General features: G+C 37.3%; 1 protein-coding gene across 1 annotated transcript in view; it reads right to left on the reverse strand.

Moving 5' to 3' along the window:
* Mtrex (Mtr4 exosome RNA helicase) overlaps positions 1–15,953 on the reverse strand; it is a 55,892-nt gene that overhangs the window by 30,069 nt on the left and 9,870 nt on the right. The window contains exons 4-14 of the mRNA XM_051183071.1: positions 15,478–15,540; positions 14,531–14,643; positions 12,868–13,042; positions 11,912–12,002; positions 11,324–11,448; positions 10,276–10,374; positions 9,602–9,704; positions 8,190–8,321; positions 6,145–6,224; positions 4,602–4,712; positions 2,848–2,949 (exon numbers count right to left, since the gene is read on the reverse strand). Coding sequence (XP_051039028.1) covers positions 2,848–2,949; positions 4,602–4,712; positions 6,145–6,224; positions 8,190–8,321; positions 9,602–9,704; positions 10,276–10,374; positions 11,324–11,448; positions 11,912–12,002; positions 12,868–13,042; positions 14,531–14,643; positions 15,478–15,540 — 1,194 coding nt within the window. The remainder of the gene's footprint in view (positions 1–2,847; positions 2,950–4,601; positions 4,713–6,144; positions 6,225–8,189; positions 8,322–9,601; positions 9,705–10,275; positions 10,375–11,323; positions 11,449–11,911; positions 12,003–12,867; positions 13,043–14,530; positions 14,644–15,477; positions 15,541–15,953) is intronic.

A 15,953-nucleotide genomic window follows, 5' to 3' on the forward strand; every position in this document is an offset into this window, starting at 1 on the left:
TATTGTCGAATTCACTCACAAACAATCTACACATTTCACAAAACCATTTAAAAATGCAGTTTGGGGAGACTTAAGGCAAAACAATGGAAAGCATGTGAGAATCTCATGAAACATTAAATTTTAGTTCTAAAATGATTTAACTATGCACTAAACCAACAGTCAACTTCTGGAAGTCAGCTACCAGGAAATATTGACTAATACAAAACATAAAAATAACTTTCAGCTAGATATTATGAAAAGCAAATCAAACAACAAAACCCAAAACAACCAAACTTAAAAGCACTAACTACAAAGCAAACTCAACAACTGTAACTTCTGACTTAACTAGAACTTTATAATCTTCAAATATTAAATTAATATGGAACTGGCCCTCCTGGAAGGGGGTGAAATTCCCGGCAGGTTTCTCTGGGGGCTGGTAGATCCATTTGTCAGTAAGACCAATCTAGACAGGAAGATCAGGCTTTTTGACCTTACAAAGGTAAAGAAACTGAAAGCAGACAAACCAAAATACTGGTACCCTGTTTGTCCAACATAGACAGTTAGAGAAGCCTCTTAAACGTGACAGCTCAGATCCACCTGAACAACCGGCTGTGATTTCTCCACATGCTTGTGTACTGAACTCCTGTATGTGACTTCTGTGCATACCTGTGTACTCTACTTCTATAGAGAATGTCCAGATCTAGGCTGGTTTTTCTTAAACTTATGACTAAAGAAGAATTAAGGACGACTGATTTAGGAAGACATACTGATAGCCTAGGAACAAGGAGGGTATCAGAAAAAAAGAACAAATGGACTACTGACTGATAAGTTCAGATGTCTCAAAAGGCAGCCCAGTAAAATCTGAGCAGAGTCAAAAGGCATCATTACATTGCAGTACATCACACTTTAAATTTTATAATCGTGATCTTACAGGATGCACAACACAAGATCATTTCTTTTTGCATAGCACCTAACACATTGAAAATATTCTTGTGTGTGTGTGCTTCAGGATATTAGGATTAAGTGCTTGTCTGGCATGTACAAGGCCTTGGGAAAAAAGGAAAGCTTTGTACATGTTCTAGACTAGTAACATGACTACTAAGTTACTACAGCAAACAAGCCTGGCTACTGAACCACTGAACATGAAGATTATATAAAGTAACTAAAAAGCTGTCAAGGTCTACATGCACAACTATTGGATCGGAGAGCTGTCAAGGACTTCCATCTGTTTTTTGCACATAATGGATTTTAGTGGTTTCCCCCAAGGAAAATGGGCCGTCAGGAAGGGTGTGGAAGGAGCAGACTATTAAATATTTTAATGACCGAGACTTCAGGTCTTTTACAACAGCACTGAGGAGCATATCAGCACACACTGGAGAAGGAGAAGGGTTTAAAGCAGTGATTCTCGACCTTCCTCATGCTGTGGTGATGCCCAACCACAACATTATTTCACTGCTACGTCATTAACGTAGTCTTGACGTTACGTTGTTATGTTGTTTTCTGACGGTCTTATGTTTTCCGCAATGAAAGGGTCATCCAACCCCAAGTGGGGTTCAAGTCTGCAAGTATGAGACAATGCTACCAAGTTATGTGTCTTATCGTGACACATATGCTGGCTTAATACTGTTAATTTGTTAATTACTAGAAGGATTGCTAATTTATTATCACTTCCCTTTCACACCCAACAACACTTCAGCTCTGCCTGACAAATGCTACTCCACTATTGCTTATTTTAAGGACTATCTTCTCTTTTAAAACTTATAGTGATCTCTGTATCTTTAATGAAAAAGAGGTTTATTTACTTTTTTATTTACTTGTATGGGCATTTTACCTACCGTATGTCTGTGCACCGTGTATAAACAGTACAGTGCCAATAGAACTCAGGAGAATGTAACTGGAGCCACAGACAAATGTGAGCTACCATGTGGGTGCTGAGAATTGAACCTGGGTCCTCTAGAAGAGATGGCAGTGCTCTGAACTGCTGAGCCATCTCTCCAGCCAGCACATCTTCTGTTCTTATGCTGTACCTTTCCTACACACATATCTTAGACAGACATCAAGTTGAAATCCTCATTTTTTGTTTGAGGAAGGGTCTCCCTATGTAGCCCTGTATGACCTAGAACTCACTAGTATCAACAGGCATAGTCTCAAAGCTGCCCTTACATTCCAAGTGCTGAGCCTACAGTGTGAGCCACCATACACAGCTCCAGCTTGCTCCTACTCCAGGACCCCAGCAGCTATTAGCACTCTACTGCTCTATCTTAAGCTTGGTACCCACTGCTGAACGGGATTAGATTTATATTTAGTCCAGTTCTATGTTTCAGCCACACTCTCTCAACTTTCCTTCCTTCTTGGAAAGGAGACATGTATAAGCTGCTGTGGTCCTCTAGTCTAGAAGGTGAAGGGTTATTAGTGGAATAGCTACAGCCATCGCAGTGGGAGCACTTTAAAGAACGCCATAATTTAGCAGTACCCTATGTCTAAAGCCTGCCATCTAAAGGGAAGCTGACAGGGGCCAGGGACAAAGTAAAAGGACCTAAGGTTCAATACTGATGGGACTTGTTTCTTACCATGCTTGGGAGCAGAAGCACCTCAAATTTTAAGATATTTTAACATACCCTATTGAGCATCACTTATCTGAAAATCTAAACTGATACGTCTTAAATTCCAGTACTTTTTGGAGACATTTTATTAGTGTTCAAGTTTTAGATTTCGAAGTAGTTTAGATTACATTTTCAGATTAAGCAAACACAACTTATATCTGAAGCTCTTAAACACTTGGAACTAAAAACCTCAATGATATGAGCCAAAGTAAAGAGAGACAAAATGAAGATTGGTTATTATTTTTAAATATAATTAATTACTTACCCATCTAAAATCCTTCCCATCAAATTTACGGGCATTTGTAAATAAAACAGTTCTAGCTGGCATATTAATTCCCATAGCAAAAGTCTCTGTGGCAAATAAGGCCTAAATAAACAAGCAATTATATAATTAGTTAATGAATTTTAAGGTAAAAACTGTCATAATTTTCAGTTGTAAATAAAGCTAGCAGTAATTGTTTAAACTTAGTTTTTTAATGATGCTTTTTAAAAACAAGACACAAGATGAACTCTGGATCTATTAAATGATAGATATCACATAATATAACATTATATAATATGATAGACACAATGATTGAATAATAGATATAATATTACATGATAACATTACATAATAGACATACTATTAAATAATTGATTTCCTTTATACTTGTCAAAATTATTAATTCAGGGAAATTAGTCTTTCTTACACCCATTGCAAGCGGATGGAGAGCACACCACTGGACTAACGGACTAACTGGACTAACGGACTGAAGGTGAGGCAGCAGAGTATCTTTTCAAGCACAGCCAATTCTTCTGGCTTTTCACTGATAATGAATTAGTTTTAAACAATGCTTCACCATTTGGTTTCTAGGGTAGTACAGATTCATGAATATTGAATTCTAAGCCTTTAGCAACAAAAATAGTTGGCTCTTAGTCAATAAAGTATTAAATATCCATCAAGAGGAAAGATAATACTACATCAACTTAAAAGAATACTAGTCATTAAAAAATGAACAATGCATATGCTCACACGACAACACAAAGGACAGCACAAAGAAGTCATGTAATATTTGAATGTATGCTAGTGAACATTTCTGGGAAAAGAGAGGGCAAGATAACTTTCTACTTTTATTTTATTTACAACTGTCCAACTGTCTTACTTGAATTCAACAACCTATAATTATCACTCATGCTCTTGACAAATGATCCACTAACGTTTAAGCTTAGCAAAATGTATGACCCATAGAAGAACACCAGCCAGGATTACTAGGATCTGGGTGTAAATACTAGCACTTCATTAAGATACTGAAGTATTTATTTTAAATGCTCTTCAGAAGGCCGAGGACTCTCAGGATAAAACTCAGCAGTGCTTAGACTCTGAAGGTGTTTCCCTCTCTAATATCCCACTTCTGAGAATAGGCATCAGTCAGTTTAAAAAAAAGATCAAACTAGACTCCTCCCACTGAGTTCAACTGAACTTCCTAAAACAAACAACTCTTTAACCAATCATGTATGAGGGAGACGAGTAGTTACAGTCAGCTCAAGTCTAACACCACAGTCTACACAAGTGTACTACAGCCAGCTGGTGTCATAACTTTTCCATGTACACTCCCAAGTTTGTAACAGGGAAAGGGCACTGTGTGTAAAAGTCGCGTTCATCACCAAAGTAATGCACTTCCCTTAGGCGCTCTCTACAAACTACTCGTGTAGAAAACAGATAGAAAACACAGAGCTAGCCCATACTCTTAATCCCAGCATAAAAGGCAAACAGAGAGACTGCTGCTTGAGGGCAGCCTGGCTACACAGTGAGACACCACGCCGGAGAAGCGGGGAGACAGGGAAGACAAGGCAAGACCCCACACATCTGCCAGTAAGGACTGGGGTGTGCGATGCTGGCACACACAGCCAAGGCCCTGGGTTTGGCTCCCAGCACTGTAAAATCAAACAGCACACCTGTCTACAAACAATGGACAGTAGAACTTACATTGTTCATAATACAAAACTTCTGAGACAAAGAAATTAAAAACAAAACAATACCTTTATCAGTCCTTCAGAAAAGAGAATTTCTATAGTTTCCTTCAAAATAGGAAGTAAACCACCATGGTGAATACCAATCCCCCGTTTCAAAAGAGGAAGTACGTGTTCAACCTGTAATTTAGGGATTATTTTATAAGGAAAGAGGAATTTAAAATATTAAATTAAAAACAATGCTTAACTAAAGAAGAAAACATTTGTATTTAAAGAAACTTTTTAAAAAACTTTCCCAGAATAAAAGTAAAACCAAACCCATGTGGCCATATAGTAAACTAGAAATACAACTATGGCCTAGCTTTAACATGATACCGGTTAAATACATGCAAGTATTTTGCTCCTCAAAGTTGTAAACTGTGTAAGTTGTAACTTAATCTTCTACACAAAGAAAGGTGTAGTCTGTGACAGCCGAGTCTGAGGCAGAGAACCCTTATCTCTTAAAAAACTAAATTGATAAACTCAAAAGATCTTGGCAGTTCAAACTCTAACCATAAAAAATTAAACTCTAAAATGCATTTCCTTTAAAAAGAAATCAGAAGAAAACTGAAGAGTGCATTCTCATCAGCCCTGGCGGGCCCACATTATAAGTGTCAGGGTGAAGTGCCCCAAGCCACCGAGCAGCCATTGAATGCTCATCATTCACCTGGGCAGGAAAAGTAGTTTAAATTTCCTAAGTTAAAACACCACTTTAATCCCAAGAAACCCGCTCCTGTAATTGTAGGGTAACCTAAATCCTCTACAAACCAAAACATTCATTTGTAGAACACAGTATAACCTTCAAATTCTCCCTTCTGCCTCAGTCTAACTTTCATGCACGACCATGGTCAAAAGTAGCAGTTCTGTGCCCTGCATGACAGTGAAATCACATGGGAAATCTTTCAAAGATTCTAGCTAGCGACTGGGATTCAAAGTATACCAATAAAGTCAAACCCTCCGCAAGTGCACTTAAGTGTCGCATGTTTTATCTGCCCCATCAAGTCCAACAGCAACCGTGAAAGTACGAACTAGATTAAAGCAGAGCACATGTTCATTTCTCTTCCGCACTCCCTTTCCCTTCCCGTCCCTTCCTTCTCCCTCTATTGTTTATGACAGTTCCTCTGTGTAACAGTCCCAGCTGTCCTGGAACTCGCTCCGTAGACCAGGCTGGCCTCGAACTCAGAGATCTGCGTGACTCTGTCTCCCAAATGCTGGGATTAAAGGCGTATATATCACCTCCACCCAAGTGATGTTTATTTCTTAAAGAATACATAATTTTCATTAGGTATATTCTCGTTTCAGTATTCTTATAAACTGAGAAATTTATTGACTTAAAAAATCAAGAATAAAATTTGTTAGACAGGAATATGATTAGTAATTTCTAGATTATGCTATGTACTCTCTGAAAATTCCTTCATGCAGCAAATCTTGCTTGGCATCCTTTTAGCAACTGGAAACATATATGAAGGTGTTTGAAAGCATAGTCCAACATATGCTCCAGTGCAATAAAACGAGTAACTATGAATTAATACCCACTATTTGTTAAAGTCTATACTGACGGGTACTCACTCACCTGAGGGAGCTTTTTATCTTCATCAGACAAGCAGTCAATTGCATTACTAAACACTTCTTCAACCATCTTCTTTTCTTCATCTATGAGAAAAAATTGAAGGGCATATAAATATTAAAATGAGTCAGTGATGCCAGGCAGTGGTGGCACAGGCCTTCAATCCCAGCACTCGGGAGGCAGAGGCAGGTGGATCTCTGTGAGTTCAAGGCCAACATGGTCCACAAGGTGAGCTCCTGGATAGCCAAGGCTATTTCACAGACAAACCCTGTATCAAAACACCAGAAGTTAAAAAAAAAAAAAAAAAAAAAAAAAGCCAGTAAACTTCACTCATTAAAAAGGATAAGAGTACATAAAGCTAAAGTAAAGAATCAGTAATTTTTTTAAAAAACTGACAATATAATAAAATTCACTGTCCTTGAAATACATTCAGCAGTCTTAATCTCAATAAAAGTTAATAAAAATAGTAACAATTTCAAGAGGCTCAGGCAAGAGTGCTACCTACCATGAATTCTAGGCCAGCTAGAGCTTTAGTAACAGTAAATATACCACAGTGACTTAGAGACAATATTAATTTCTAGTATCTACAAGCTGTTACCCACCTGTGACCCCTCTGAGGTAACTGAGGTTTAGTATAAAAAAACTAGTTAATTATAGAGTGACAAGCCCAAAGCCAATATTGTTAGTGTCTACATTACTTTATTTACTATGTCAATCAAATAACAGATTCTCAAAAGATACTTGTTAATCACCATATAACTCTGAGAACTTAAGCATACACACAACTGGTGAGTATAATGCTTCAAATTATAAGTAAAGCAATTTACCTGCCATCTCATTTTTACCCATTAAAAAGATTTTAAAGTACATAAAGAAAATAAGAATGTAGTGTCAGTTAGGAGGACTGGGCAGTCTGTGGGGCCTCTGGTAGTGGATCAGTATTTGAATGGACTTTGGGAGCCCATTCCACATAGAGGGACACTCTCTCAGCCTAGACACATGGGGGAGGGCCTGGGCCCTACTCCGAATGATGTGACAGACTTTGAAGACTCCCCATGGAAGGCCTCACCCTCCCTGGGGAGAAGAAAGGGGATGGGATGGGGGTTGGTGGGGGGCAGGGGAGGAGGGGGAGGGAGAGGGAACTGGGACTGACATGTAAAACAAGATTGTTTCTAATTGAAATTTTTTAAAAAGTTATTAAAGAAAACCACACATACAAAGAAAAGACAACTAAATTTTTTTGTTTTGTTTTGAAACAATGACTACTATACTGCCCAAGCTGGTCTCACATTCAATCCTGCTGCCTCAGCTTCCCAAGTGCAGGGACTACAAACATGCACCTCCACTCCTGGATTCAACTAAAATTAATTTTGGGCTGGTTACTCAATATTTCTTATTTATTATTTAGGTTACGTACACAGCAGGCAGAAATGACTAACCTTGGGCAGCAAGTCTTGGCTAGGGTATGCTATTATCCAGCTGTATAACTTTAAGTGAGGTACATTTACAGTGACTATACATATGCTAAATGTTTTGAGAAACTCAGCATACTTGAGGCTGAGTGGGTCGGGAGTGCTGTAAGAATGAAGGATGGTACTTTCGATAAATTATCCTAACCAAGAGACCTGCCTTCGATGAATCAGAGACATGCAAACTGAGTTTAGAATAAAGTACAAGAAGATATGACTGAAATGGTTCTCAGTAATGTTCTCTGGCTTTAACATAGAGCTAAGTAGTTATATCTTCCAATAAACTAGGAGAAGGCCAAGGATTGAGCTGTAGTGGCGCCGTGCTTGCCCAGCATGCACTAGGCCCAAATGAGATGGAGGGAGAAGAAACTGTGAGAGCCTCATAAAGTCTTTACAGAGGTGCTGAGCACACACCATGTTATTATGCTTATACGCAAGCTGCTCGTTTTGTTTGTTTGTTTTCTGAGACTGTTTTTCTGTTTTGTTTTCAAGCCTGTCCTGATAATAGCAAACTGCATATGCTAGTATTACACAGATGTATGACCAACACAACATTAAAACCATGTGAAAGTTATGTAATACCTGTGTTGAAATCTAATTTAGTCATTTGAAGAGCATATGCTTCACAATCTTTCTTACTAAAACTGAAGATAATCACAGGTTGAAAATTCCTTTCCATAATCATCTTCACAATCTTGAACACATTTGATGGACCTGCAAAGGGTAAATAAACCACAACCCAAATTAATAGAAAATTGTCAATAGACTTAAATATAATTATAAAATAAAATAATAAATCCTATAATAAAAATAATAAATATCTTCATGATCAGGCAAGCATAGTGGCACATCTTTAATCCTAGCATTCAGGAGGCAGAGGCAGGCAAATCCCTGTAAGTTCCAGGCCAGCCAGAGCTACGCTGAGAAACCTTGACTTGAAAAACCAAAAAAGAAAAGATCTTCACAACCTTGATTAGACAGAGCATCCTTGACTGACAAAGAGGAAAAGGGGAAAGCAGATTTCACCAACATGGAAACTATGTTTTAGCCATTAAGAGCAGCAAGTGAGAAACCAACCCAAGTCTAGCATGATATGGAAAAAAAAAAAATCTCAAGTTATCTATTTGTATAATTCTGTATAATTCTATAAGAACTTTTTATAATTCAACAAAGGCAATCTAATCAAAGTCAGACAATGGAGAGGCTGAAGAAATGGCTCAGTGGCTAAAAACCCTTCTTACTCAATTATGAGGACTAGAGTTGGGAATCCAGCACTTACCACAAATGGCTCACATAGATCTATAACTCCAGCTCCAAGAAACTCAACACCCTTTTCTAAAAGCCCCCAAAGGCACATACACACAGATACACACACACATAAGATAAATTTAAGAAGAAAAAAATTTTACAGGCATGGTGACACATGCCTTTAATTCCAGCATTTGGGAGGCAGAGGCAGGCAGATCTCTGTATTGCTTTGGAGCCTGTCCTGGAACTAGCTCTGTAGACCAGGGTGGCCTTGAACTCACAGAAATGTTCCTGCCTCTGCCTTCCCAGTGCTGGGATTAAAGGTGTGAGCCACCAATGCCCACCTTGAGAGAGAGAGGAGTTAATGAAAATACTTTAGAATTATACAGTAGGGATAGTTGTACAGTTCTATGAATGTACTAAATTACCAAGACGGACATTTTAAAATAGTGAATTTCATGTTATGTAAACTATTAGAAAATTTAAAGCTGACTCAGGCAATGGTGGTGTCATGTGAATATACCCAAACCCACTAATCACTGATTTTATATGGGTAACTGTACACTGCATACATACATTACATTTAAATTAATGCCATGTACGAAAAACAGACCTCCCTTTACTCATCCAATTTTGTCATCTTTGCATAGCTTCCTGAAAAATCATCAAATAAAAGACAAAACAGAGTAATTTAGCTATTCAATATACATGCACAACCCCTGTTTAAAAACTGAGTTCCTAATTACCTTTTGTCCCTCCTTTCCGTCCCTTCTGGTCACCTTTGGCCAAATCACCTGCATCCCGAAGCACTTGCATCGCAGTGTTAAAGTTATCTTCTCTGAAGTCACCCTAGAATCACATTTTCTTCCATGTAACTTTGCAAATACATAATCAAGGCTAGAGAGATGATTCCAGGGTTAAAAATGTGTTATTGCGCAGAGGGCCTAGGTTCCGTTTCTAGAACCAATATGGTAGCCCACATAAACACTTCTTCAAAGAAAAAAAACTTTAATACAACAAAAGTCACTTTTAAAAAGTGACCTGTGATAACAAAATGTGATGAAGGAGAACTCAGACTGGGAATCAAGACAGAGTATCTGGCATTTCTAGAGCCCTTGACTGGACAGGCATTTCAAACAGAGAGTGGAAGAAAGTAAACACCTGCATTAGAAGAAAGTCTTCACACCATTTGTTTTTAGACCACCACCACCTCACTAAGTTGACCTCAAAGTCCTGGGAACAAGTAACTTTTCTATCTGAGCTTTCCCAAAGCCTGCGGCTGAGACCACCACAGCTTCAACAATACTAAAGAAAGTGTGTCTGTGTGGGCAGGGAAGTTAATATTTTTCTTCAGGTCAAAAATGAGAGAAAGCAACATATAAAAGATGACATTACATACACATGTGACTTATTTCCTTACATTTTCGTCAACCACAAGGTGAAGGCCATCTCCCCCTGCTGGAAATATGTAATGTTGCAACGGAGTAGGTCGATAATCAGTATAAATTACATGACAGGGCTATGAAAACAAATAATTAAAGAGAATTTTATTTCAAGGCAAAAATGTATATTTTATCCACTCAACAAAAATTTAACACTTTCAAAACATTTAAAAGCCAGGCAAGTGAAAACTGGGGGTGGGGGGAGATAGATCTATTAATTCATACTAGCACCTTCCTAATGTATCATAATGAATCGCTTCCCCAGTCAAGACAAACACGATCTGAACGTCCGTCATCCATTAGCTCATCCTGGAGCACTGAATTGTGGACAACAAAGCCTCTTGCTATAGAGGCCTAATGATGATAGAGGGCATCCCTGATATATAAAAATAAACGAAACTCTTGTAGCTTTGAGGCGCTTTAACAGAGCAGATTGATCTAGCTCCACCAGGAGACTCACTGAGCATCCATTTCACAGACGCAACAGAGAAGGGGAATGTACTGGACAGCTTATACGTAAAAGTGAATTGTGAGGGTAACAGTGTAAAGCACGTGCAGAAAAATAAAGCCAATCTTCTGTTCAACACTCACAGAAACAAGTATCTGATGCAAAGTCTTACACAGACATTAAAGTTGTACTAGCAATTCAAAGTAGAAACAATGAATACCAAGTGTGAACATATTTACGTAAGAACTACCAAGTCAAGTGTTCAAGAGATGAATAGGTTTCTCTGGCCCATGACCTTAGGAGCAACTCTTTACTGTGTACTTACAGCCCACTGTCAGAGTAAAAGTACTTCATTATTTTCAATCTCAGACCATCAGGATTAACTTGACAAATTTTGGAAAATTAGATTCCAAAGCCCAATCCTTAGAGGGTTAGCTATACTAGATTGGAGATGGAACTCAGAAATGACAATTTCTAATGAGTCCACTCATTTTGATAAGTTGCTTAAGAGCATCAGGAAACTGTATAAGAAGGGAATGGCAAGCCCAAGCGGCAACGTTTTTAAATAATGCAAGTACCTGTTTATGTAGGTGGCAAATCCATTCAGCAAACTGTCGCGCATTTGGAATAGTAGCCGAAAGAAAGACATAATGGACATTATCTGGCAGCAAAATAATTGTTTCTTCCCATACTACACCACGCTCTGAGGAACACAAATGTAGTTTGGAATTCGGTGTTAGCTAAGTGATAGTATCTAAACTGTTTTCTCTTAGACTTACTAACTGGACGTGCAAACCACAAGCATTATTTTTGGTCACAGACCCTTACTGATGCCTACTTCAGTTCATGACATAACAGGAAGGCAGTGCGTGCAGAACGGGCCTGAAAAAGCAAACCCAGACTGTTTCCTCACACAGCAAGCTACTTTTTAATTCCATTTGCTTTATTTGAATGTGCATAATTTTACCCAACAAACATTACTACTTAAGGAACTAAACTTTAATTAAGTCCTACTGGGAATATTTTATCACGTTGTCCACAATTTGAATATGTAATAGTATACTAAAATTATAGACAAATAAAACTGAAAATAAATCATAATCAAAATTATTAATGGCATTTGTAAGAATAATACATGGAATATATCTCAACACTGCCAAACATACCTGAATCTCTCATGTAATGAATTTCATCAAATATGACCCAAGCAACTTCTCGCATAACTTCAGAACCTCTATACAGCATACTTCTCAGAATCTAAAAGGGGAAAACAGATTTAGCAGGACTTTATCATGACATCCAATATTAGACAAATACTGGTTTTTTCCAACAAGGAATTTTGATACCTTTGTTATGTGGATACATTAACTACCTCAATACATATCACCAGATATCTACCAAGATAGTATTTGCACGTCTACTCTTGCTTATTTGGAGTATGAGGCCAACACCCTCTGAGTAACAGCTTCCTGAGAGCCGCACTATTCAAGTGTGTATAAAAGTTCTAGAGCGGGCTCAGGGGATCTAAGTTCAGTCCCCGAGAATCAACACATAAAGGTGAAGGGAGAGGACAGGCTCCACACTCATCTCTCACTGTTGCACACATGTCCCTACAACATACAAAGACATACATACACATACAAGCAACTTTTAAATACCAACTATAGTAGAGATAACCATAGCCAGATCATGCTATATGCAAAACTTAACAGTGATTAGAAACAGCTAAGTGTAATAGTGAGTAAATATTTTTTTAAAGTTGATTATTTACCTACTTATTGTAATACATATCCAGGCACAAAAGTAAAAAAAAGCAAAACAAAACAAAATGATACATTGTATGAAACAATATATTCAAATCCTTGAAACTACACACATATATATATATATATATCTTTCAGTTGTAGTAATAACTATTAAAAATACTTTTAAAGTCATAAACATTAATACAGAGATAATGCTGCGAGGGCACGGTACAATAATTATGCTCATTTCAAATAATTCTATTCTGAAATAATTATTAGAAAGAAGCAAGCTATGAACGAACCATCCAGTGTTGTGCTGGATAGATACACTGACTAAACTACAAAGGAAAAGTTAGATGAGGCACAAGATAAATCACCTCTGTAGTCATAACGAGACAAGATGCTGTAGGATTAATAGTAACATCTCCAGTCATCAGACCAACATCTTGAAACTCTTCATACATTTCACGGTATTTCTGATTACTGAGAGCCTTAATTGGGCTGGTAAATATTACACGCTGCTTTTCCCTTAAAGCCAATGCAATAGCATACCTAAAAATATAAAAACAATAAGTAGGACTTCCAGTTTAGAAAGCATTCACTCATAATCTACTTACGGTAATAAACTATTACACTATAGTCATGATTTCTCTGAAATGAAGGAGTCTAAATGAGCAAGGGCTTTGTAACTCCAGTCACTTGTACCTAAACAATTGCTATCAATGGATGCCCTAGACTTTTCTAGAAAAGGCTTTGGTTCTACTAAAAGGCATCCAAAAGTCCATCACTTCTGTCCATTTATTTATACATACACAAACTACAAATAATAAGAAAATCACAGTTACATAAAATAAGTTAACCCATATGTACTCTATTTCTCCATGTAGTGTTTAAAAAAAAATCATTTCTTTCTTTATCATAGGTTCTGTTTATCAAAAATTTCTTTCTTGGGTATTAATGGAATTCAATACAATGGTACTGTTTGCTTTTCATACTCAGTTTAGTATTTAACTCCAGACCACGAGATTAAGATTTAAGAGAAAGCACTGAGGCAGAGGCTTTGAAGATATAGTTCCTGCAGAAAGCATGCTTATCACACCACTACCCTCAAATTATCAAAGGGAGATTTTATAAACTGAAGACTTGTTCACACATGATCATAGAGTAACAGTGAAAGATACGGAAAAGCAGATGATGTTGCATTATCTAAAATCCCGACTTTTTAACAACAAGGAATAGAAAACAGAAAAGTATGATCTGTACTGAGGGAAAAGTAGACATAAGGAATTGAATGACTGGGTTCAAAGGTAGGATTTGTCAGAAAACACAAATCAGTTACAGAAACAGCAACTTTAGAACAATGTTCCTCGCAACATAGGAAACTAGGTTCTTAGAATTAAAAATAGGACAATAATTCCACAAAGAGACATAGCTCATGGGAAATGTGAACTACTAACAACATAATGACACTATACAGACTTGATCTGCTTTTGAGAGATGCAGCTCAATAGTAGAGCATTTGCCCAGCCCACACAAAGTCCTGGGTTTGCTTCCAGAGTACAGGGAACAAAACTTCTACAAATTAAAAACCAGAAAAACAACAAAACAGGCTGGAGAGATGGTTCAGTGGTGATATCTTTCGTGTACAAATAAAGCCTGTCTGGGGGGTCAGAGAATGGAGCTCGCCACTAGCTAACCATAGAGGTCTGTGCATGCGCACGGAATGAGAAAGGCCAACTGTGAAGCAGGAACAGGAGTCACGCTTGATAAAAAGACATCTATGAAAAACCCACAAGTAACATCATGCTTAATGACCAAAAAAAAAAAAAAATTCACAAATAATGGGAACAAAGGAAGAATATCTCTTCATTACATCTATCGAAACACTACTAAAATCAATATTTTAATAAAGACAAGAAAAAGAAACTAAAGTTTACCTAAACATTCAAAACCATCCTTATTTGCAGAATATTGACAGAAACTTTCAATAACCAAAATAACTAAGTGATTTGACTATTTTATTTAAAAACAGTTACTTACTCAGCACACACAGTTTTTCCCGCTGATGTATGAGCAGATACTAACACAGACTGATTATTATCGACACACTGAATGGCTTCTCTTTGGAAGGCATCAAGAATGAATGGGTATTCCTACAAAAGCAAATTGACAGACATATGAGAATGCTAAGCTATCTAAAGCACAAAACAAAGACTATAAAACAGCTTTAGCAGACAGCACACCCTTGACTCTGATGTTTAACTTTCTCATTCTACTTGTACTGACACTTAAGTTAGTAATAAAATAACCATTGTGTCCTGTGGTACTGTGCAATAACTTTGCATATGTCATAAATCAATCTTCATAATCCCACAAAATAGGGGCATGCATGACTTCCTTTCCTAGATGAAAATTCTGAGGTTCCAGAAAGTAAAACCCCCAGAATTACTGAGCAAAGGCTTAGACTTAATGAGCTCATGCTCGTTTCTCCATGTTTCTTTTTTAGAGAAAGTTCTTTGAAAAGATTAGCCCCATTACTTTAACCTTTAAAGACTTTTTAAAATGCAGTAAGAACAGTTTGGAGTGAGAAGTGTACACATGTAATCCCAGCACAGGGGAGGCTGCAGCAGAAAGAGCAAGAATCTGGGACCCTTTGGGACAAGCAGAAGACACACCATAACAAAACAAACTGGACTTTGGTTTCCTTAGAAGCTTTAAAGGATCAGCAAAATTTATACATGTGCAATTTTTCTACAGAAAGGTTGACAAATTTGTTAGATTCTTTAAGAAGGATGATGAGCACTCTTTGAATGTTTTAAAACCTCATCACATGATGCCTGATTTCTAGCATTGTTCTTTACTCAGTTATCACTGTATTTTGTAGTAGGTTTCCTCAAGGCAGACAGATGAGTAAATTTAAAAACCTCTTTTGAAATCTTTTCTTTTTTAAAGATCTCACAAAACTTCCTAAATAGTATAGTACAGACCTTTGCCGCCTTTCCAGCTCGAGGTTTAAGTGGTACATATTCCTCATCTGCAGGAAGAGCAACCTGGTATCAAAGTTTAAGAAGAAAACAAGAAATGACCATTAAAATACAAGACTCCAAAACAACTGATGGTTTAGAGAACAAATATGATCAACAAATAGTTCTGTTAGTTTTACATGCTAGAAAAATCAACTGACTACAAGGAACAAGGGGAAAAGTTAGTTACAACATTAAAAAAAAAAAAAAAAAAACCCTCTATTAGCACTGACCTAATGGCAATGCAATTAAAAAAGCACCGTTATTTCCCTAAGAAATTTATTATGTAAGTTTATCTACAACTATCATGGCTATGGTCGTGTTTCCCATACCTAATGTACAAACATTAATGAGTACTCAAAAAACAAAACCACAAAACAGTAAAGACACAAAATGGGAGACCATCAATAGAAGTGTGTGAGACAAAATGGCATTCCCCA

Source organism: Phodopus roborovskii, unplaced genomic scaffold (assembly GCF_943737965.1).
Source record: "Phodopus roborovskii unplaced genomic scaffold, PHOROB, whole genome shotgun sequence".
Lineage (NCBI taxonomy): Eukaryota > Metazoa > Chordata > Mammalia > Rodentia > Cricetidae > Phodopus > Phodopus roborovskii.